Here is a 25,338-nt window from a genome sequence, read left to right on the forward strand (position 1 = left end):
AGTACCCCTCATCCGAACACACAGACTCACAACCGTTTTTTCTCCCTACTGCACAGTTCGGGCTATTTCTACCTTTCTCCTGGTCCTCCACACCCCCACCGCTCAGGCCTGGCCGCCAGGGCACCCTTTGCCCTATCGGTGGGAGTGGGCTCTGTGTTGCCCCAGTTTCCCTTGGAGCCTTGGGGCGGGGGAGGGGGGAGGGTTCGTTTTTTTTTTTTTTTTCACATGGCCGACACGAACCTTTCCACGTTGCTGGAGTAGGCAGAGTGCCGGACATGGTAGGCGTTGGGGCCGGCCCCGAGCTGCCCACCGGGATTGTAGCTGTGCGCCAGCGAACTGATTTGACCGGGGGACATGCGGCCATAGAAGTCCACAGGGTCGTTGGCCCCCGGTGGGGAGGTGGACATTGCTAGCCGGCTGGACGCCCCAAACAGCTGGCCGCTGTTTCCCTGAGGATATGACCCGTGGTTCATGGGCAGGTGGCCATTGGGAACTGGATAGGTGTAGGTCATGGGGTTGGACGGCCGAGGGAGCATCCCCGCGGGCCCGGCTCCGCCGCCCCCTCCGCCTCCCCCGCTGCACGCCGGGTTGCTGTAGGAGGCAGCGGCCGCGGCGGCTGAGGCCCCGAAGGAGCAGGAGCCTGCAGCGACCGAGGGCGCCTGGCTGAGGTCCGGGCTAAGCGGGCGTCCGAGCGCGGGCGGCGGCGCAGGCTGCTGCTGCAGGAGGTCTCCAGGCCCGTGCACCAGGCTGTTGATGCTGAATACCCGGCATTGGCCGGGGGACGACGCCGGGTAGTAGACGGAGGAGTGGGGGCCCAGCGCCTGGCCATAGCCCGCTGGGCTCATGGCGGCCGCCACATTGGGATACACGGAACCAGGGTAGGGAGGGCGCGCCACTGGCACGGAGCTGGGGAACATGCCCGCAGCGGCCGCAGCGGCGGCCGCCGCCGCCGCGTCGTGCATGTAAGCCGGGTAAGTGGAGAGGTCTGTGCGCTTGAACCTCTTCCTCCGGCGCAGAAAACTGCCGCTCTCGAACATGTCCTCGGCGTTGGGGTCCAGCGCCCAGTAATTGCCTTTGCCCGGGCGGCCCGGCTCCCGGGGGATCTTGATAAAACAGTCATTCAGGGTGAGGTTGTGACGGATACTGTTCTGCCACTTTTTGGGGTTGTCTCGGTAGAAAGGGAAGCGCTCGGTGATGAACTTGTAAATGCCTCCCAGGGTCAGCTTCCTGTCCGGGGCGTGCGCGATGGCCATGGCGATGAGCGCGATGTAGCTGTAAGGGGGCTTACCTCGCTGCAGGGGCCTCTTCCTTCTGCGCCCGCCGCCGCCAGCCTTCGCCACCGGCTCCCCCAGCTCGCTGAGGCCCCCCGAGGGCTCACAGGCTGCGGGCTCCTTCTCTACCTTCACTACCGGCATCAGGGGGAGGCTCCTGCCGTCAACCTCGGCCACTGGCGTGGGCGGATGCTGCAGGCCCCTGTCCTCGGGGCTATCTCTCTGGGGAGAATGCCGCCTCTCCTCAGTCATCCCCTGGGCCGGGCCTTGGCCACCCAGCTCCCCTAGGGGAGAAGTGGGGGCCCGGGCCCAGACGCTCGGGGCTTGTCTGTGGCAGAAGGTGCTGTGGCAAGAGGTTCAGCCCAGACCCGTGCAAAGCGGCCGGGCTTGGGGAAGTTTACGCTACAACTCGCTCTCCAAGGGGAACCCGAGGTCCCAAGCGCGGAGGAAGCTCAATAGCAGACCCGACGCCGCAGTCCACAGGACTCTTTAAGTTTTGAGGGCCGGCCCAGAGTTGTCTCACCTTGCATCAGGTATGAGGCGGCTGGGAGACAGTCCAAGGAGGCTTTTGGCTCTGTACCTAAAGCGTTGGGGGTTGGCAGGAGGGGGATTTGAGGGAGGATTTCGGAGCAAGAAGTTAATGCAGGAGGGATCTGGTTCTGAGGTAGGTTCTCTCTCTGCAGCCTCCCATCTCCTACTCCAATCCCCCTCGCGCCCTACTATCCACGATCACGGTCTCACGTCCAGAGGTGCAGAGGGCCAGAGCTTGCTCTCAGGGCTCTGGAGATCTTGTGGGTCCGAGACGTAGAGAGATTGTGTGTGTGGGACCCATTCCAGGGTGGCGGGAACTGACACCACTTGACGGCTTGCTTCTCACTTATATTTTGCCAGGCTAAGTAAGGGTCGAGTTCCCCTTCTCTGCTTCTGCAAGGTCTTTTCTCTGTACCTGGGCAGCGGGCACTCCCCTTTGCAAACACCAACCAGCTCCTCCCTCCTCCCTTCTCCTACTTAAAGACACAGAGTCGTTCAGGGGGCTGTGCAGCTATTCCCGCCTCCCGCCCACCTGGGCTAGAGCTCACCTGTACTGAAACCGTATTGGTGGCGACAATGTGACTGCAGTCACAGCTGCTCAGTGGATGCCTCCACACAAGTCTACCTCGGATGCCTTATCTTGGGGTGGAGAAAGCCTCAGTTCTGCAAGGCAATGCCAACGAAACGCAAGCTCTGGCAGGTCCTACCTAAAGCTGGGGAAGTTTTGGGTACAGTCCTGGCGACAGGCTGGGGCTGCTGTCAAAGGACATGGCTATCAAGTCCTTGGAAATCTCGTCCGCAGAAAGTCGTCCAGTAGGAGAGGAATACTGAAATTCTTCGGCTGTGGTGACTCGTGGGGGAAAATAAAATAACAAAACAAATAAGTACAGAAACTTCGGGATGTCTGCACACTCTCATTTAAACAAGGAGGAAGGGAAGGATTAGGGAGGCTATGTGTCACTGTGAAAAGAGCACTGACTCTGAAATCAGAGGATCTGAGTTCGAATGTCACCTTTGAAGCTACTGTGTGACCTTAAGCAAGTCCCCTAACCTCTCTGGACCTCAGTTTCCTCATTCACACTGAAATGGTTGCTGAGGTCTCTTCCAGCACTATATTCTTAATTTTGAATAAACAAGTAAAAGCCGCGCTCTCTTTGTTTATTCCAAAGAAGAATAAGGAGCCCTAAACAATGAGACCAGGTGTGAGGGAGGGTAAACTGTGTTAGGACGGTTTGGAAAGTCCACTTGATGGACGTTTGCCGACTTCCTTCCCAGTTTCGGGAAGACTAAACTACCCCCTTTCTCGCTTTCCCTAGGCTCAAACTCACACAGTACCTCTCACTGCAAACCTGTCTCTCCTGTGTCCTAAAACAAGTCACCGAAGGAAAGCATGATGAAAATGCCAACAAATACTTTCTTCTCTGACGACCCCCTCTTTCTCTTTTTGATGCCTTGCCATTTGCCCCCCAAAAGAGGATGCCAGCACTAAGCCGGCATTTCGGAAGGGGCCAGCGGCGGGAGGCTTCACCTGCTGCAGCCAGTCCCTGAAAGTGAAGAGAAACCAATGCGTCCTGGACTCATCCACTCCCAAAGGAGCACTCGGATCTCCGGGTGAGCTGCGAGTGCGCGCGAGTTATTGTGCTGTTGATAGTGTTTGCTTTCGGGAGCTTTGATGAAAGACTGTGGGGTGCAAGTTTGGGAATTGGGTGGATGGGGAGGAAGAATCTTCTGGTAGATCCACGTGCAACATTAGCCCCAGTTGGAGGCTGTGTGTAGGTTTTTCTTTCTGGGCTTTTTCTCTCCCTGATTCACTAATTCTTTTCCTTAGGAAGAAGTTCTGCTGCCCAGAAAAACCTCCTTGATACTTGTCGCAGCTACGTTTCTCTCCAGGCAGTACTGGGGGTGATGGGACTAGGTTTCTGTTTACTCCTAACAGTCCCACCCCTACCACTCACGCGCTCCCCTTATTTTCGTGGAGTGCAGTGAGGGGAGCAGACGGTATCTTAGAGAAGAAACTGGGAGGGTTTCTTTCTTTTTTGTCACCGTTACCCCAGACGGTGAAGTAAAGATTGCTAACTTGAATGTCATTAGTTCAACTGCTTTATGCACATTGTAAGATCCTCTGGGAGAGCGTGGAAGGCCCCGGGACTGACGTCTCAGCCAAGTTTGGCGCGAAGGCACAGGGCGGAAAGGAAACCACAGTGTAGTTTTAGGTTCTTGCTTCTGTACACTTCCTTCAGAATATGTTAAATAGACAAACAAAACAAACCAAAACGACTTTTGCTTAAATGTCCCATAAAAAGCTTTCAGCATCCCTTTCCAGATGAACTAAGAGGTTAAGTTTACTGTATCGTTCCCAATCAAACTGGTTTATCCTTCTCAAGTCCTTAAAAGCTCCTAAGGCTGCACTGTTTAAAAAAAAAAAAAACAAAACTAATGACATGAAATACATAGAGCACTAATGCATATTATTCTTTTTCTTTCGTATCTGCTGGTAAAAATTATATATATATATATATGTGTGTGTGTGTGTGTGTGTGTGTGTGTGTGTGTGTGTGTGTATGTATATGTTTTAAGCTAAGTAATTCTTTCTTAGCTTTACTGGCAGAAACCCTGCAGTTCTTTCGGAACTGAATCGTTACTACTTACAGCTTTCTAAGAAGTGGTAACTCTTTAACAAACCATTTTAACGTTTAAGCACACTTTGGAGAATTTGAAATAAAATTAGTGGCATCCCAATTAACCGAGTCATCTAAAAATTCTCCAACATTTCTGAGTCTCGAAAAATGAGATTGGCCCGCGCCTACAGAAGTGCCAAACCCGGAGAGAAGGCGTTTATTGGACAAAGTCACACAACATCGATGCTTAGAGGTCGTGTATTGCATTCACCTCATTTTTAGAAGGGAACTCTGAGGTTCAGGGAAATAATGATTTACCCGAGGTCACCCAGCGAGTTTTCAGTACAGCAAGGATTAGAACCCGGAGCTCCCGCCTGACTTCTTGTCCTGTGTTCTTTGCACAACAGCAAGCAACCTCTTCACACAGACCCAATGACAACAACAGTACAGCAACCATTTCTTGAGCACCTACTACTCGCAATGCATGGTGCAATAGATTTTAAAATCTCTCATATGCAATGTGATGCGTTTGCTCATGCCTTTTTAGGAAATCACTGTTGAAACTCTATCTTATTGTAAAATTATCAATTAAAATATTTTCCTGTAGAGATTAGATTAAGGCAACATTGAAAACAAACATGTTGGGTTTATGAATAAAAGAATGGTTGTTTCCCAAGTGAGTTTCTAACTCCAGAAGGGACAATACTAAAGCATTATACTGTTTTAATCTTAAATATGACTGACTTGTTCCATTGGAGGAGGTGACTCTCTTCCTAACTGTGCAGAGGTTCCTGTGAACGTCGGCTGAAATACAACTGTAGTTAGGGTACCCACTGCCATTTCAGTGCCTTCTTACTGAGGAATCCTCAGGTGCTGCTTTTCTCCCTTTAATGTTTTTTTTTTTCAAAAGCAAAAATCCAAAAGAAAAACAAAACTTTGAGCCTGTCCCAGTAAATTAAAATACTGTCATCTCGAAACTCCCTCCTCCCTTTTCTTTAAAACGACAATAGCAACAAATGTTCTCAATTGCAGGAATTAAAAAGTAAAAAAAAAAAAAATACAAACAGCCCATAGGACAGGCTTTGGGGAGCAGAATAAAGTCAGCTATTACACTGGTTTCTAAGAGTGTCCCAGGCTCTGAACAGAGTATACAGCTCTCTTACAGAGAGCTCTTATGAGGAAAGCACCTTACAAACTGTACCACACCATACAAATGAGTCAATACTATTTTTATTATCTTTCCTTTCAGAAAAGCCTCCAGATTCCACCTCATTTTCTTTTCCACTGGAGGCCCAAAATAAGCATTTTAGTAAATGCTTTTGTTGAGTTAATAACTAGATAGATTGATGGAGGAAGATCCCAGGAGATAGCTGAGGTGATAGTTTTCTTCTTTATTTCACCTTTCACATTGCCTGTGGCTCAGAGACAAGGTGTAAGTAGAAGGCATGCCTCCTATTAGGAAAAAAAAATCTAAGTCTAGAGACTATACTTTCTCTAAGTTCCTCCTACCCCTTGCCCATTGATCCCCAAATCTCCAAAGTGTTAATTTCAGGGCAGTTGTATTTGCTCAGGCAACTTCATACTGAGTTCCAGAGCAGGGAGGAAGGGAAAGGGAAAATAAAGATTATATAATATTTGCAGAGAACCTGGAAAGAAAGTTCCAGGCTAAAGGTCCTCTCATTTCAGGCTACTCTGGACGAAAGTCTATTGCTAACCTACCTCTTAATTAGTTAGAGAATTTGGCTCTACACCAACAAGAAGGGAATATTGTTCTATGAGTAAATTCTTTCTTAAACACATCCCTGGGGGTGGGGGTAGGGGACAGCACCTAAGTTTTCTGAGTTCTTATTCACATTTGCTCAATCAATTTGTTTAGATAACATTTTATGTTTTAATTTTTTTAAACTTATGTTTGGTAGTGGTTGAGGCTTACTTGGGAAAGTTCTAAAGATTTTGAGGGTGTAAACAAAGGTGAAATATCCCAACTCTGTTCCCTCTCACTTCCAACAATTCTAAGTATTTCTATCTGCTTAAGCCCCAAGAGTCTGGGGGAGAATCTTTCTGAGCCTGTGATTACTTTTCCCAGACCTTGGGCTTGGGCTATATTTTCTGCTGAATTTTCAGCATGAACATTTACACCTCAGAAATAGGAAAATGCTGCCAATTGTTTTATTGAATGTCTAGACCTAAGAAAGTGATGGGGGAAATAATGAAGATTAAACTTAAAAGTGGATGCTGCCTTTTCAGAGATCCAGTTGTTAAATATTTACTAGCATGCCACTCGCTGAGCCATTCAGCTGACAGCAGGGATTTCCTCAGAGAATAGTCCTGGGAAGCAGATGGGGACCAACTCTTACACTGCAAGAGAAACTTGTATCTCCCTTAGATGTCCAATAGAAACTTAGTACCCAATAGTAGATTTTGGGTTTTTGTTCCTTCAGGAGGAGGGGAAGGGTTGGTAGAGTATGTGTGCTCTGAGAGAAGTGGAGTTGGGATCTGAACTACTTTTGTAAAAGCCCAGCCCCTTTACTTCCTGCATCCCTCCGTTCCTTCCTTTTCCTTTCTTCTATTCTCCTCGATTTTGATCTCATCTGTTCTTTCTCTGCCCTTTATCTTTCAACCTCTCCTTTCCTCTGTCGCTCAATTTAAATTTCTCTTCAGTCTTCCTTTGTATTTCGCTTCTGTTGATTCACATTTATTTGTCAATCTTTTCTCTTCTTCATCCTTCTTTTTCTCTCTTCTCAGCTCTTTCCCCTTTCTTATTTCTCCCCCAGTGGTTAAGGAATCTGAACTCACCTCTCTACCCCTCCCTCCTGACTAGGATAGATTCTTTCAGGAAACTTCTCCCCACTTTTTGTCTCTGAATTTGGGGGCTACACATGTCAGATTGAAAAATAGAGTAAGAGGAATGCAGCTGCAGGAGGAAGGAAAGGACTAAACAACGTCAGGGATCGTTCTGTTTATTTCCCTACAAGAGTTATACACTCTCTAAATCCTTCCTTCTGGGGTTTGATTTATTAAATACCAGCCCTTTTAATTTACAGGTGACACTATCATACAACAGATATTGTTGTTCAGTTGTGTCCAACTCTACATGGTCCCCATGACATTTTGTGGGTGGGGTTTTCTTGGCAAAGGTACTGGATTTGCCATTTCCTTCTCCAATGTATCCTCATTTTACAGATGAGGAACTGAGGCAAATAGGGGTTAAGTGACTTGCCCAGGGTCACACAACTTAGTAAGTGTCTGAGGTCAAATTTGAACTCAGATCTTCCTGACTCCAGACCTGCTACTCTGTCTGCTGTACCACCTAGCTGCCCATAACAGATATATTTAGTACCTAAGCACAATATACAAATATTTAACTACCAAGTGTCACTGAAAGTTGGGGATTCTGACCCATGGGGTGGTGATTGGGAGTTGAGGGATAGGGAGAGGTGGAGGGGAGGGGGATGGGAGGGGTGCCTGCCCCATGGGATGATGTTAAATGCTTTAGTAAATGTGATGTTATCTGTGTATATGACAGTCTCTCACTATTGAGGCTGTGTCCCAAGTTGTCTTGGTGTGTGTGTGTGTGTGTGTGTGTGTGTGTGTGTGTGTGTGTGCGCGCGCGCGCGCGCGTGCTCGCATGTTTGTATTTGGAGATCTAACAATTAGAATTTGGCTCCAAGCCCCCACCCAACTGCTTTTCTTTGAGCATGCTGTATTTCAATAGTTGTTGGTCACCATGACCTTAGTGTAACAGAGTTGGTAGGTTGCCTGTGCTGGAATATTCCAAAAAGCAATTTCATATTCTTGGCATAAAATAAAAAAGTAAACAAACAATACTTAAAAACAAGGAGATGACATACAGTAATAAACAGTAAACTACCAATAGGTTGTAAGTCCTGTGATCTCTGCTCTACCTTTGGGCCCAGGCGTTCTAGAACATAAACATTTTGAATTTGCTTAGTTCCTCATGGCTATGCTGTTGCAAATGGGTAAAGGTTTATTTGAAAGGTCTTCAAATCCTTGTACATATTTTGTCATCTGATCCTCACAACAATCTAGTGAAGTAGATGCTATTATTAGGGCAAATGGAGAGCCTGAGGCTAACAGACTTGCTAAGGATCACAGGGTCGTTCGTATCTGAGGCATAGTTCAAACCTAGATCTGCCTGACTCCTGGTTCAACATTCTGTCCCGCACACCACCTGGCTGTTGTCCTTTGTGCTCAAAGAAAACCAAAATGACATCACTATGTCAGAGTCAAGGCACTGTGTGTCCAGCTGTGGCCGATCAGACTAATCCGAACTCCGGAGGGCTCTATGACAGGTCAGATACAAATAGTCCATATCAACATTTGGAGCAGAGATGTCTTTATATTTGTCTCTTTTGAACCATGGGATTGCAGTTCTACGTCGCTCAGAGAGCACAGCACTTTCTTTGATGCAGGCATGCCATGCTGGGCAGTCCCATGTCACCTATGTCTCACAATCGATTCCAAAGTTCTTCAGACACACTACACCACCTTGCTATCTTTGTAACACCAATTTCCCAAAGGATATTTGACTTACCTTTCTATGAGTTTGGTCATCATGTACAGATACCAAATACTGTGGAGCTGAGGTGTTTGCTCATTCATCAAATAGGAATATAGGGTCTGGAGTGAAATAAAAATACAGAAGAGTTGAATGCTCATCTGGCTGCTGGTGAGGACGTGTCACCTTTTTTAGTCCTAGCTAGCCTACAATGGAGTGGAGTTAGTGGAATCAGCACCCGGCCTGGAAAAGGAGCAATGTTGCTACACCATCTTTCTCTGTCCCTTTCACTCTCACTTTAACCAAAATCCTCAATGCTAGTGTGTGTGTGTAGTTACTTCTTTTAAGCTCTCCAAAGCTACACCTTCTCCCACCACTTTTCACAAAGGATAAGGGACAGCTGTAGAGTAAAGGATCTCACTCCATGTATTTCCATGATAGTGAAAATACAAGTAGGATTAGGGAGATAGGGGTTCTTGTCCTGACTCTTTTACTTACTAGTTATTTGACTTTCAGTAAGTCATTTGATAATCTCTAAAATAGGGATAATAATACTAGCCTTTTGCCTACTTTATAGGGCTAGTAGTATGAGGCTTAAAATAAATCATGTATGTGAAAATGTTTTGAAAACAGTGCCAGGTACATAAGAGTTTTTTTTAATAAAATGTTATAAGCAAATTCATTTGCTTATACTTGTATATTATATGTGTACACACAATTAATTTGCATATGGAATCTTAATATTTGCAATACAATTCCTGACCATTTTGTAGGACCAATAGAATTTGTTCTACTCAACTCTCATAGTTAACAAACTATTTGTTCAAGACCTGGAAGCAGTGGGCTGTACATACCCTTTGGTTCCAGGGCATCTCCATTTACCTTATTCGTTGTTGTTGTTTGTCCTTTGCTCTCAGAGAGGACCATGACATCAGGAAGGTGATGCCCATGACTTGCAAGTGAATTGGATTTAAGCGAGGGAGGGCTGTGCAAGGTCACCAGCTTCATATATCTTGCCACTGGACCCAGATTCATCTTATTTAGGCAGGGAGGGCATATTCAGAATGTTGTTCTCACCTGCCATTTGCCTCTTTACAAATCAAATTCAAGAGCTGCCTTTGTGGAATTCAGGCAAAGAACATTTGATTATTTTTTGGACATGTTCCTGATTTTCTAAGGGGCTGTTTGAGACTCTCTGAAAAGGTGAATTTACAATTTATTTTTCATAGCCCTTTCCCAGAGTAGGTTCAAATTTATAAAAGTATTTTGAGACCTTGCTGGGAAAGAAATTGTAGTTTACTTCACACAGGAGGGGTATAAATAGAATGTTAGTTAAACCTGGGCAAAAAGTGAGAGAAGTAGAAACTGTCTATGTATATGTGTTTGTATGGGCACATATGTGTGTGTAAATGACTGCCTGAGCTTGTGTTAAGAAGAATAGGATGGAGGGAAGGGGAAGGAGTGACAGGCAGAGAAGTTAAGAAAGGGACAGAGACAAGAGAAGACAAGAGGAAAGAGAAAGACAAAGAAATGCAGAGATAGACAAAGTTAAAGGGAGAGAAAAGATAGAGACAGAGAGATAGAGAGCAGAGAGAAACAGACACAAACAGAGAGAAACAGACACACACACACACACACACACACACGCACACGCACACGCACACACAGAAAGACAGAGACAGAGAGAGACAGAGACAGAGAAACCTAGGCAGAGATAGAGGCTAAATATTGGAGATGAGCCATTCTTAGAAGCAATTTTTTTGGGTAGATAGCTAATTTAGAGAATTGAGGCCAGCCTCTCTCTTTTCTTCAGTGATTTTTGTTTTGTTTTGTTTCGAGTGAATTATACAGTGAACTGTTTCAGTTCCCTACTTCACTTTGGCTATATACACCAAGTTGTTATGCGCTGTATATCAAGAATGCTTTGCATGTATTTATTTTTTTCTTTGGCAGATTAAACACTGTGGTTTGATATGTATTTAACTTTAAGGCAACAACATTTCCATAAGTGGGCACTAAGTAAATAGATATTAGAGAAACAATGATAGGTAGAAGGCCTTTTGAATACAATGTTAGGCCATTTAATAATGTATCCCGGGCAAGAAGATATGGTTTTGAAAATTGGATTTTTTATAAATCCAGTCACATTCTCAATGCATTTGCTACTTAAAGGAATTTCATGGTAAATTCTTCTGTTTTTATTCTGTTTTTGTTGTTGCTCAGTTATTTCAGTCCAATCTGACTCTTCATGACCCTATTTGGAGTTTTCTTGGCAAAGATACTGGAGTGGTTTGCCATCTCCTTCTCCAGCTCATTTTACAGATGAGGAAACTGAGGCAAACAGGGGTTAATTAATTTATTCAGGGCTTAATGGCAAGCAAAGTGGGACTTTTCAATGTTTTTTCTTTTGGAGTTCTCCTTAGTACTAAGGCAATCAAGTGCCTTTGATTGAGCCTTGCTTTTGATTGAATCAAGAGTCTTTGATGACCTGCTTAAGTCACAAGAAAGCCTAAGTCACATGAGTTTGAGTCACATGATTGTGATACCCTCTGACCCTCAAGAAGTGTATATATGTACTCTGAGGTTAGCATTTTGCTTTGGGGGCTCACTTGTTGGAAGAGTGTTCATGTGATTTGGCCAGATGAGACTCTAGCTACCTGTTAAGGAGCCCCCTGGCTTTGAAAACCCAAATGTTGGTGCTTTTCTCTCTGGTAACTCTTGCTATGGACAAATAATTAGAAGCCCTGTCTGCTGACTTCTGTTATTTGCTCTGTTTATATAATTTCTGCTTGTAGTTTCTGTTTGTATACTCTCTGAAGTTCAGGGTGCTGACTTTCCCCCCTGAACTAAGTGAATGATATATGTATATTTAATTAAAGTGAGATTGTAAACCCCTTAAAGCTGCTTTCCTCAGAAAAGCAGATCAAAGAATCTGTGCTAGCAGCCCTCCCGTGTGCTGGTGTTGTTGCCTTATACCTCCACAGCAGCTGCAAGCAGTATTGGTGTTACACAAGGTCACACAGCTAGTAAGTATCTGAGGCCAGATTTGAGCTCAAGAAGATGAGTTTTCCTGACTCCAGGTCTGGCATTCTATCCACTGAGCCACTTGGATGCCACAAAATAATCTTTTAGGGTCCTTTCATTTGAGTCCAAAGATGAGAGGAGTCATTTAGAAGACAGAAGTACAGAGCCTCAGCCCCCTTGACTCGGCATTGACTCTAATTGTTACATGTAACTGAAAAATTTTTTAAAGCTCTCTAATATTATTCCAAGTTCTCATGCTAAATTTAATTTTGCTTTGAAAATTGTCCACAGCTTCTTGGGGTTGGAAGGGTCCCCAGAGGTTAAATAATTCTAGTTCATCTGGTTTTGAGTTTATTTCCAAATCAAAAATAATCTTGTGCCACAACCATCTACATAATTGATTTTTACTGGTTTTCTTTCAAAATTTTCTTCTTAAATTCATATTCTTCAAAAATGTCCCGCTCTTTTGGAATGCCTGTTCATAATTCAAAAAGCCATGATTGAAAATCCCTGGCAGAAAGGAAGGAAAAACTTTTCATATCACCCAAATATTTTCTAAGAAGGCATATAACTCTAAATATTCAATAGAAATCAGTGTGAACCTTGGGAGTAGTTTTGCAGAATTACCTGAGGACAGAATAGTGATTTGAAGTCAAGTGGCACTGTGGGAAGTGCGATGGATCTAGAATCAAAGGAAAGAAATGAGTATTTATTGTTTACTATGTGCCGGGTGCCATGCTAAAGAGGTTACAAACATTACAAAATAGAATTATTTTATCCTTCCAACAATCCTGGGAGGGAAAAGCTATTGTTATCCCCATTTGACAGGTGATGAACCTAAGGCAGAGGGAGATAAGTGACTTTCCCAGCAGGTATGTGCTGCAGTGGATAGAGCTGTGGGCCTGGAGTCAGGAAGACACGAGTTCAAATCCCATCTCAGACGTTTACGAGCTATGTGACCCTGGGTAAGTCATTTAACTTGTCTGCCTCAGTTTCCTCCACTATAAAATGAGCATAATAGCACCTCCTCAGGGGGTTGTTGTGAGGATCAAATGAGATAATAACCATAAGGTGACACATTTCTTATTTGACAACCCTTGGCATTGTAGGGGATCCACATACCTGACTCTTTTCCTGCCCGTTCCTTTCACTGATGTCTTTAGTATACTCCCACCAAAGCCATCCTACCCAAGGCGGTTGACCTGCCATTGCACTTCAGTTGAACTCTCAGTACTGCTACACGTTTAAAAAAAATTTCAAAGTAGTTCCTTTAACCTCTGGGCAGCTAGATGGCACAGTGGGTAGAGCCCTGGGCTTGGAGTCAGGGAGAATTTTCTACCTGAGTTCAAATCTGGCCTCAGACACTTACTAGCTGTGACCCTGGGCAAGTCACTCAACTCTGTTTACCTCAGTTTCCTCATCTGTAAACTGAGCTGAAGAAAATGGCAAACCACTCTAGTATCCTTGCCAAGAAAACCCCAAGTGGGATCATGAAGAGTCAGATGCAACTGAAAAAAAGACTGAAAAGAATCCTTTAACCCCTAAGATCTTAGAAGTATCCTTGTCATGTTGATAGGAGGTGGAGATAAATGGTCATGTGGTAAGTGATGTTGATAGAAATGGTGAACCATATTGCTTCTAGGGGAACCGTGGTTCCCCTAGAAGCGCTGAGTTACTAGGGCAGCGACACTGTATCTAGTTAGCAGAATTAACTAATTAGACAATTAAAAGGGATTCAGAGTTTCTTTTGCACAGGCTACTACTTATGTATAGAATTGCCAAAACTATAACACCATGTGCTGCTACAAGGTGGAACGTAGAAAGGGTGGAAGGAAAGAAAGAACGAAGGAAGGAAGAAAGGAAGGAGGCAGGAGGGAAGGGAGGAGAGGGCAGCAAAAAAGGAAAGAAGATGAAAGGAAGGAAGAAAAGTAGAAGGGGAGGGAGGGAAGGGAGAAATGAGTGGAAAAGGGAAGAAAGAGGACGTGGAAGGAAAAAAGGAGGGAGGGAAACAGGAAGAAAGGAAGGAGATGAGGAAGAAAGGAGAAAAGGAGAAAGACAAGGAAAAGAAGAGAATAGAAGGAAGGGAGGGAGGACAGAAATAAAATACTAAAGTTAAAGGGTTTAATTTTTTTTAATTTTATTTTTTTAAGAAAGCAATTAGCATCATTCTATAAGGTCTAGCTGGCTCATAATGCTGGACTGCAGCTCCACCTATTGACTGGAGTTTTTTTGTTTTTGTCTATAATTTTATTTTTCATTCCCACCTCTCTAACATCCCTACTTAAAAAATATACTGATATCTTTTGTTTTCACATCACCTTTATTTCTGGATGCATTCCTTCCAACTTACACCCTCCAGAGAGCCATCTCTAATAGAGAGAATTAAAGGGGGCGGAGAGATACTGAGCAAAACTAATCGATATATCAACTGAGTCTGTCAGTGTATGCAGTGTTCCATACCCATTTCTGCCCACCTCTGCAAAGAAGGGAGGATGGTATAACAAACGTTTTTAATGATACTTGCAAGCAGACTGCAATGTATTTAAAAAGTCTAGAGGCAGTACTCTCAAATCTTAGTGAGTCCATCAGGAATCTCTTTCTGGGGCTAATATTCATTCTTGATTGTTGCTTAATATTTTATAACTTAAAAATTGTAACATTTTGCTTAATAAGCTTGACATATGGTTTAATCTTTTCAATCTGCGACAACTTCCTACTCTCCTGATTCAAATCAAAGGTCTGGTTAGAGTGTTAGTAATCCATCCTTAGGTCCAACAGCAGATAACAAAACCACAAATTTCTCAATGTGCTGGTGCAGCCACTACTTATTTGGCTTCAAGGGATGAAAGAACAATGGCCATTGGCTTTTAGATGGACCAACCCAAGGTTCCCTTCTCATATTGAAATAGCCACCAATAGATTGATGATCAATGGTGCCTCCAGCCCCATCTTTGGGCTAAGTAGTCTTAGTTTCATACAGATTGTATTACTTCCTATTAGTAATATCAATTAATATTAGAAATACTAATTAGTAAATTAATATTAGAAATATTTATTTCTAGCTGCCATAAAAAAGCATCCTCATGATGGTGACTGGGTAAATGCTTTATCATAGACATGGAATAATATTTTGACTTGGAGAATGTTAGAGCAGGTAAATATATTAGAGATCATCCAGTCTATTATATAACAATGTCATGACAAAATGCTTTTGGGGGGAAGGGTAGGGAGGCCAATTTATATAGTGCCTACTATGTGCCAGACATTTTGCTAAGCACTTATATAGGTCTTATCTCATTTGATCCTCACAAGAACCCTGTAAGGAAGGTGTTTTTATTATCCCCATATTATAGTGGAGGAAACAGGTTAAGTAGCATTCTAGGGTTGGATTGGAACTCAGATCTTCCTGACTTCAGGCCTAGCATTCTATCTACTGCACCGCCAGCTATCTCTAGCATTGTAGATCTCAAAGTGGAAGGACCCTTAAAGGTCAGCTGGCCCACTCCCTTCATTTTAGATCTAGCAGGGGTCTAGCAGTGTGGTGCTATACAGGTGAGCGTGGTTGTCAGTCATTCTTATTCTTTTTCACCTTCCCCAACTATACCTAGAGAAGGCAAAGCTGCTGCTCCTCTTAGCAGTGACTGTCTCTCCAGCCACTCCCTCAGTTCCTCCCTACTGGAAAGTGATTTCCTACCCAACAAAATCTGGGGAAAATGGTGGGAGTCCTGTCTCAGCACCAGTTAAGCCAGTTAGACCACCTCAGCCACTGCTTCTCCCTCATTGTCCAGAGGAATCTCAATATACATAATCTCTCTTTCCGTCCTGGGAAATGATAAAAATGAATCAATAGTTTTCTTTTACATTTCTGAGCCACTATTCAGGCAAAATACCACAATTTAAAATCTCTTGCTTATAGGAGATCCCTAATTACCCATCTCCACTACAACAACACATTTAGATTATTGGTGATTTATCAGCATTTGTTAAGATTACCAGCATAAGAGATAAAGTAAACAGAATGGTAAATAAGCTGCAAAGAAATACAAGAACAGAAAATGAGGATTTTATTTATCTTGGTTTGTTACCTTTTTGGCCTATCCTTCCATGTCCCTTTATTACATATAATTTTTATTGTACCATGATCTGAAAAGGATGCATTTAATATTTCTGCCTTTCTGCATTCGATTGTAAGGTTTTTATGCCCTAGTACATGGCTGTCCAAAATATAGCCCATGGGCCCGTAATGCGATTTTGTGCTGCCTGCCTGCGGGTTTTAATTTTCACGAGTGAAAAATAAAATAACAATTTGCATGGAATGTGTATTAGATTTTTAAATTCCATCACTAATAAATAATCTCATTAATGTTAATTTTCTTTGGTGTTTTAAAGCAGTATTACAGATGGAACATATCGCACAGAATTTTCAATGGATCTGTGGGATGCATTCTGTCTGTATGATGCAGACTAGTCAGTAGGCACCTACCTTTATACTGTTGTGCTGTTGCTTTGTTGTTTTGTGTTTGTTTTCATGCTTTGCACCTTTGCCTGTGGTATTGATGATGTGCGTTCCCCCACTTTCTATTACCGATTGTATTTTTTATTCTGGGTGCGGCCCTCGAATAATTAGTTTATTTTTTTATGGCTCTAATTTTTTCTTTTTTGGAAGGAGGAAGGCAATTGGGGTTACGTGACTTGCCCAAGGTCACACAGCTAGTAAGTGTCAATTGTCTGAGGCTGGATTTGAACTCAGGTCCTCCTGACTCCAGGGCCAGTGCTCTATTCACTGAACCACCGAGCTGCCCCTAATTATTTTATTTTAATGCAGTCCTAAGATAACCTAAGGTTGGACAGCCCTGCCCTAGTACATGGCCAATTTTCATGTAGGTGCCATGTACTTTTGTCATCTTTTTTAAAAAAAGTATATATCAAATTCAACATATTAGTTCCAAAGCTGAGTTTCCCCCTGAACTTCCTTTTTCTTCTCTTCTAAGCATTAAAAAAAATTTCATTAATGCTTTTTACATTATTTTCTTGTTTTTTTTTTCTTGGGATCACTGTGACTAGTTCCCTTCTCCATTTTTCTTGCAACTCAACAACCCCAAACAAAAAGTCTTCCCTTATAACAAAAAAGTATAGTCAAGCAAAATGATTCTCCACATTGGGCATGTCTGAAAACAACCAGTCATTCTATACTTTTAGTCCATCACCTTTCTATGGAGAGTTAGGAAGGAGTGAAAGGGCAAGATGGCAAATTAGAGGTAGAAACCCAGCCAAACTCTGCCCAAACTCCCCTCCAAACCACTTTAAAATAATGCCTCAGATTGAATTCTGAAGGGCTAGAGATGAAAAAAGGTCAAGGTGAGACATTTTCCCAGCACAAGACAACTTAGGAGGTTGGCAGGAGAGGTCCGTGACACCAGGGTGGGCAGAGACACAGAGTGCATGCAGTGGTTTCACCAGCCTTCAAGGTGACTATTATTTTTTAAATGAAATTTTCTTCTGTTTCTATGACTTGTTGCTTTACCCATCAATTCTTTAAGACTAAACTATTTAGTCTCCATTTAAATTCAAATCCTTTTTTCAAAAATCCTTATAAGGATTATAATTTTATTACATTGTGTTTAGAGAACATGTATTTAATATTTCTGCTTTTTTGCATTTTTGTGAAGTTTTTATGCCCTATGACAAGGTGAATTTTTGTGAAGGTGCTATTCTCAGTTGAGAAATATGTACACTCCTTTCTATTCCCTGTTATTAATTTCCAGAAACCTAACATATTGAACTTTTTAAACATTGTGCGTGTGTGCATGTGTGTGCATATGTGTGTGTACATGTGTGTGCATGCATGCGTGGTGTGTGTGTGTGTGTGTGTAAAATCTGGCTAGGTCCAAAAGGGGATACATTGAGGTCTCCAGCTAAAGGCATTTGTTATCTATTTCTCTCTCTAGTATGATTGCTTTTCTGTTTAGACACTTAAGTGGATGTTTTAGCATTATTTCATTGTCAGTGAGAGCTTTAAGCATATTATTTTCCCAGTTTCTTTCTTTTTCCTATGTCTAATTTTATTTCTGCCTCAACTTAGATAATGACTTGTAATACTTCTTTTTTGAATTAATTGGAAGCATAATCTATTCTGCTTTAGCCCCCAATTTTTGTGAAATTTTATTTTTCAAGCGTGTTTCTCATAAAGGACATTTTGGGGGGGATTCTACTTTCTAATCTACTCTTCTCTCCTTTTCTATTTTTGCGTGTAAGATCATCTCATTCCTATTCGAAGTTGTGACCATTAATTATGTATTTATGTCTATGATTTCATCACACATTTTTCTTCCCTTTGCCTTCAATGCCCTCTTTAAAAAGAAAGGAGTGTGACTATTAGTGATTATTAGTGACCTATAAACTGGAGAGATCTACTTCCAACCTCTTCACCTTTCCTAGATCCTGCTCATTTTTCCTTTAGATATCACCATCATTTTGGTGTCATGTGGCTTGTGGGATAGAACATTTGCATCCACATTGGTACTTCTGACAGTGGATATAATATCCTACATCCTTTCAGCTTTCTCCACCCTATCTTCTCCATGTTTTGTAAGCACTGTCAAAATACTGTTAGGAGACACACTGTTTTCCAGAGCTAAGGCCCAGAAAGCAAGCTGTGCCCTGAACTTGGCATAACAACAATCCTTTGCACTCACCTTCTGAAACTGATGGTCCCTGAGCTTAGGCAAGCACCAAGAGGCTCAGACATGAAGCCCTGTTATGAACAGACATTTTATCACTAGACAACCTTGCCTCACTGTGGCTATTGTGTCTTACTACTGTGGCTACGCTACACTGTTTGACTCTTTGTCTAGCCACAAGTATATAAATCGAGGTTCAGCCACACTAAAGCAGATCCCCCTCACTAGGGGCAGGGCCCTGGCACATATGCTTACAAGCTGCTTTGCTCACTTTGAAATTAGACTTCTGTATGATTCCTGACTCTCCTGTCTCTAGCTTGCTCTGTTTGGGTCTGGCCATCCACAGGTTAGAAGCCAATTCAGTCTGGTTGACAGCAGACTAAAGCATTCTATTGGTAGAGAATTTCTTCTGAAAGCATTTTTGGTCTAAAAAGTAAAGGCCTGGGGCAGCTAGGTGGCACAGTGAGTAGAGCCCAAGCCCTGGAGTCAGGAGGACCTGAGTTCAAATTCGGCCTCAGACACTTGACACACTTACTAGCTGTGTGACCTTGAGCAAGTCACTTAACATCAATTACCCTGACTTCCCCCCTGCAAAAAAAAAGGAAAAGGCCTGGATGGATTCTCTAGGCTTACCATATTCGTCTCCCACCTTTGCTGCTTCTGGGGAGTTCTGAGATTAGATCTCAGCTCAATATGGTCCTTGGAGGCTTCTGGTAAGATGGCATGTCCTCTCCCCATATGAGAATGATTTGTTCCAATGTCTATGAAGGCAGCTAAAGCAGGTGCTGTGGAACTCTCAGAGCTTGGTCGGATACTGAAGATGCCAAGGTCATCCATTACATCGTAGGGCATTGCCAGCCATCTTGATTTTTGTCTCGCTGCTGGACTTTGATGACTCTGGGAGAGAGAAAGTGGAGCTAATGACTGCGCAACTCAGCCCCATTTAAATCCAGTTCACGTGTAAGTGATCACCCTGTGACTCATTGGTCCTCTTTGACAATGAAGGACAAATAATAATAACAATACCCTACAGCTGTAGTACCTCTGTGTCAAGTGGAGGGAAGGAGGTTTCATCATCTTTTCTTTGGGACCAAAGTGGGCCCTTGAAATTAATATGTCTGCTTGTCTCTTAATTTTATTTTCATTTACATTATTGTGTGTGTTGTGCATATTGTTCTCCTGCTTCTACTTTCTTCACTTTGCAGTGGTACAAAGCACAAACTTTTCAGTTCATACGTCTTCTCATGTTACCCTGAATTCCTCATATTGTCATTTTTAATAACGTAAAACTATTCCACTAAATTCATATACCACCATTTATATGTCCATTAAACCTATTTTTGATTCTAGTTTTTAAATACCACAAAAAGTATTGCCCCAAATATTTTGGCATATATGGAACTTTTATTTCTATCTGTGACCTCCTTGGAATACATATGTAGAAATTCCTCATTTTATAGGTAAGGAAATAGGGAGGCATAAATCTATTGCTTAAACTCTAAATCCTAGATCTGGCTGCATAGTTAAGAAACATACTCTCTCTCCTCTCTAGGACACAAATAACTCACACTCAGAAATGAAAGTTGTGGTGAGAAGAATGTTTATAGCTATCACTCGAGTGTGAGCACACTCTCCCCAGGGACTGAGGTGGTAGAGAGGAGAGTAGGCCCTGGGCAGGGGCACTGCATATTTGTATGTTGGTTCTTGTTCTATCTTTCTAGTAAATATTCTTCTGCAAAAGCTAGTTGTTGTTAAGTGATTAGTTGAATTGAGAAGAATTTAACTGTTTGAGTTGATACTGGGGTGTTAATCACTGGTGAGTAATATCATAGGAGAATACACTGAAGTGGGAAATGGAGCGGATAGTTCCCCCTTAAGGGGGATTTCTAGCGTGTGAGTTGGGAGATGAAATTCAGAAACTGTCTACAATAGTATAATCAGATAACACAGGGAAAAAAGTATTTAAGAGGAACGATGCTTTCAGGTGCAGGCTGCAATGGTATGGAAGACAGGCTTAATTATTTCTCTTTCTTCCACACCCTTCTTCTGACCTTACTTAAGGGGAACGCAAGGGAAAGGAATTGAGATTTAAAACCTCTTTAGAGATTTTCCCAGCATAGTACTCTGGGGAAGAAGAATAAAGATCTCATGGGTTTCAGGGGTGGAAAACCTGAGGCCTCAAGGCCCCATGTGGCCTTCTAGGTCCTTGGGTGCAGCCTTTTGACTGAGTCCAAGTTTTACAGAAGAGATCTTTTTATCAAGGGGATTTGCTCTGTAAAGTTTGGATTCAAGTCAAAGGGCCACACTTGAGGACCTAGAGGGCCACATGAGGCCTCAAGGCCTCAGGTTTCCTATCCCTGATTCAACTACGTCGTTTTACAGATTAAGAAAACAAGGCTTATGAAGGATAGGGTGACCTGCCCAAGGTCAGTGAGCAGTAGAGTCAGGATTTGGCCCCAGACACTCGGTTTCCAAATTAGTGCTACTTCCAGCATACAAAATTCCTATATGGTGGGTTTTTTTTTTCATTTTGTATCTTGGTTATTTGTGTCTATATTATACACAAGTACAAACAGATATTTGATTATAAACCTTTAAGGTCAGGGACCATTTCTTATGGACCATTTTATTTCCATAGGCACCTGGAGAAGTAAATTACATAAAGTGCTGAATATTAGCTCACCCTGATCCTGTCTCATCTGTATTATTGGGTTTGGCTATTCTCTCCCTGTCTGGCTGTCTCCAGGCTCTCTTCCTGCTATATACCTACATACCTCTCTCATCTCGCTTCCGTCTTCCCATCTCCATGCACACTCCACAAAGAGGTTTCAGTTCATGTTTTCTATTTCCCTGCTCTTGGTCATGGGGACAGTGAATGGACTTGGTGTTCTGTTCTTTGTTTCACAAAGAACCATGGACCTAAGGTAATCAATTCTTCCTCCTTTTCTAATCACTGACAAAAATATACGTGTGCGCACACTAACCAAACCCTCGGCAGAAGTCACTTCAAAACCAAACAAACTGGAAACCAGCACTCTTTGGGGAAATTTATACTTAGATATGTGTTGGCGTACCAAGTCTCTATGACTTTTGATTCTCCAGAGCAAGTGGTTTCAAACTCAGATAGAACTGGAGGCCACTAAACAGTAAGTGAGGATCCCTGGGAGCTGCATACTGACTTACAAAAATATTTGTCACCATTATTGACATCCAAAGTCTATTTCATTTATTTTGCTAAACACTTCCCAATTACATTTTAATCTGATTCAGGCAGTTCTCAGGAATGTTGCAGCCTATTTGGCATCTCTGTTAAAGAGGCGCTATCATTCCTGGAAGGTCCTCCCAAATCTTCCTTGCCTCAGCAAACCTGGGCTACACATTGTTTAGAACTTTTGTTCCATTTCTGGCAGCCTCTTTGTGCCTAGACTCTATAAAGGTCTTATGTAATTTTGTATGATGCTCTTGTATGAACCACAATTTTAGCCTTCATCTATTTTCCTCATGGAAAAAAGGATTATAGACTAATTTGATTCCCAGGACCTGGAAAGTACACCCTTCTACCCATCTCCCTCCCCTGCCTGAATGACTCACTTCTCATCTCCAACTAGGGCCCTGACCTCTAGGCATGCCATTCTGAATTCTGGATTTGGCCTCTTGGGCTGCATAAGTCGGTGATACCCCAGACCTTGCAGGGGCTTCTGGGATAGGAACTAGATATGTGCGAACAAGGCATATCACTGGGGTTAATGGGACAGTGAGGAATAATAGAATGAAAACCAAATTTGAAGTCATTAGATCTGGGTCTGAGTACACACAAACAGCCCCTTCCCCCAGTATGTGTGTGTATACACACACACATACATATATATACATGCATATATACACACATACCCAGCTTACATGTCTATACAAGTATGTGTCTATGTACACATGCATGTACATGTACATACACCTATATATCTACATATCCAACTTACATATACGTACCCAGCTTACATATGTACCCAGCTTACATGTATAAATGTATATGTGTGTGTGCATATATATGTGCACATACACACACCCAGATTACACATATATGTACCCAGCTTACATATACATATGTACCCAGCTTACATGTATATATACATATGTATATATATATGTGTGTGTGTGCGTGCACGTCTCTGCATACGTGTACACATACATGCACCCACTCTCCGCTTAAATCTATATGAACCCAGCTTACATACACATACATACCCAACTTACGTGTGCATATTGTATGTGTGTATATGCACGTATATATGTATACACACATATTTAAGCTGGGTGACTTTGGTCAGGGCCCTTTAACTCTTAGGGTATCACTTTTATCTTCTATAAATTAGGATGTTTGTACTAGAAGTTTTCTAAGGGCCCTTCAAGTTCTAAATTCTATTGTGATGGAGATTTCTGTCTAATTAAGAAGAATGAAGGTTGAAGTGGGCGTGGTGCCTTAGGCCTAAAATCCCAGCTACTAAGAAGGCTTGGGGAGGTGGGTTATTTGAGGTTGGGAGTTCAGGCAGTGTGATCCCACATCTGAATTAAGTCCAGAATCATTATGATGATGCCATGGGAGTGGGGGACCACCAGGTTGTCTAAGGAGGAGCAAATCTCATGCAAGTTGGAAGTGGAGGGGATGAAAACTGTCATATTGTTTAGTAGTGGGACTGGGTCTGTCAGTAACCTCTGCATTTCTAGCTTCATCAGATAGGGAGACCTAATCTTTTTTTTTTAAAGAAGGAAAAAAAGAAAAGGGGAGAATGAAGGTTGTATTTATTCTGAGCCTAGTGAAGATGACAGCAAGACATTCATTCTTCCTCTTGTCAGGGACCACCATATTATAATTCAAAGGCAGCCCATTGGAGAAGATCTGCCCACAGCTGCAACTCTTTTCAATCTGAGGTTTGAGGAAGAGAACTAAGCAGCCACTGACACCCACAAAAGCCATGAGCTGAAGGGGAAAACAAATCTTCCTTGAATTGATTCCTTTTTCAGTGACATCTAGATGAGGTCTGTCATGATTTCCTCCTGTAGTAAGTTTAAGGATGAAACAATAATGCAGACAGTGACAAAGTTTCTCTAAGCCCCCTGAACCTCCCCACACAAATCTGGGGACTATGTTCCCAGAGGAACACAGGCCTCTTGCTGGGGAATATTCAAAGCATTCTAATGCTTTGTTTGGATGCTAAAAGTCACCTGCCATGCTTGATTGCACAGGTTGTCAGTTTTGCATCGTTTCTATTGCATTCAGTCCCGGTATGTCAGCACCTCATGAAAATCTCCCAGACCCTGGCTTTGAATGGCCTCTTGGCTGCCTGTGAGCTAGAAGTCTTTCTGTTTTGCCTGTCAAATCATCCATTTGTCTGTCTGCTTGCAGGTAAGTAGGATCCCATTACATAATACTGACCCAGCAATCAATGTCAGGACCTCATTCTGCTGAGGCTCAGGCTGAACAAACAATGATTCAAACACGAAAGCCTTAGAAAACTTGGGGAGGTTTTTGTGTTCTGGCAAAATAAAAAAAAAAAAAAGCTATTCTCTTCAGCGCTACTTAAAAATGGCAAGATCCAAACAAATGCTGAGTACTCCAAAGGAACCAGAGTTGAGCTTTGACATGTCTCTTACAGTCAAAGCCCAACCCTATTTCTTGAGCGGATCTAGATGAGGAAGCAGTTTCATTGCTTCACTCCAGGCTGGGCCGGGAAAGTCATACGGAAACCAGCAAACTGTCCTAAACAAGAGACTGGGAGCGGGGTTAGAGTGAGATTCTAAATATTGATTTAGGGGGTTATAATCACTTTGATTTTTCTCCCTCCTTTCTCCATCCAGACACAGGCTGGAGCACCCCAATACATGGAGGAATTTACTTGACACTTCGTACCTCTATTTGCCCTGATCTGTGATTACGAAATCCCTTAGGTCATCTTAATGGCATGCAATCAGAGAGACTTTCAATTATTACTCCTAGGGCATATATTTTATTAATCTTTTTTCAACTAGAGGAAATGTAAGACATTTATTGAGTACATAAATTGATATGTGAGGCACCATTATCGAGCCTGGGGCAAATGACGTGAAACATGCTCTTAAATAGTGGATGAGAGAGAAACAAAGCCCGCAAAACACTGTTATAAAGCCTCTTCTGAGGATCCTGCTAAAAGGGAGCTCACCTGATGGGAAGTACCATGGGATAGCTTCATATTTTAATCAGTTATTTTTTGTTAACTAGGTGCTAAGTCCAAGATTTTTTGTTTTGTTTTATATTTGCTTGTGTTGTCACTACCTTCTAAATTTCTGCACTGAAACAAAATACCAATCATCTAGCCTTAGCTATACCTCTGGCTAGACCTCATTGGAGGATATGTGTCTATTATATCAGTACCTTCTGAGAGCAACTTGGAGCTATCAACTGTTGTTGGGCCATCATTTAGCAGTAAAGAGACTCATGTGCTCTGGGACATGACTATGACACTAATGATCTCATGGTCATCCTCCCATGTATATAGTCTCCTTCTTTTATAATAAATGCTTCTTGAGAGGAGGGACAGTCTCACTTTTCTATTTGTGTCCCCAGTGATTAGCATATTCTTGGTACATAGTGGTCACTTAATAAATGTTTTTCTTTTATCGTTAATCTCTGATGAGGATTTGATATCCAAGATATATAGGGA

General features: G+C 42.7%; 1 protein-coding gene across 1 annotated transcript; it reads right to left on the reverse strand.

Moving 5' to 3' along the window:
• Positions 1 to 221: 221 nt before the first annotated feature.
• On the reverse strand, positions 222 to 1,523 carry FOXE1 (forkhead box E1). Its single transcript, XM_036752243.1, has one exon. It carries the CDS (start codon positions 1,521 to 1,523, stop codon positions 222 to 224), a length of 1,302 nt encoding a protein of 433 aa, XP_036608138.1.
• Positions 1,524 to 25,338: the final 23,815 nt, after the last annotated feature.

This window comes from Trichosurus vulpecula, chromosome 1 (assembly GCF_011100635.1).
Source record: "Trichosurus vulpecula isolate mTriVul1 chromosome 1, mTriVul1.pri, whole genome shotgun sequence".
Taxonomy (NCBI): Eukaryota; Metazoa; Chordata; class Mammalia; order Diprotodontia; family Phalangeridae; genus Trichosurus; species Trichosurus vulpecula.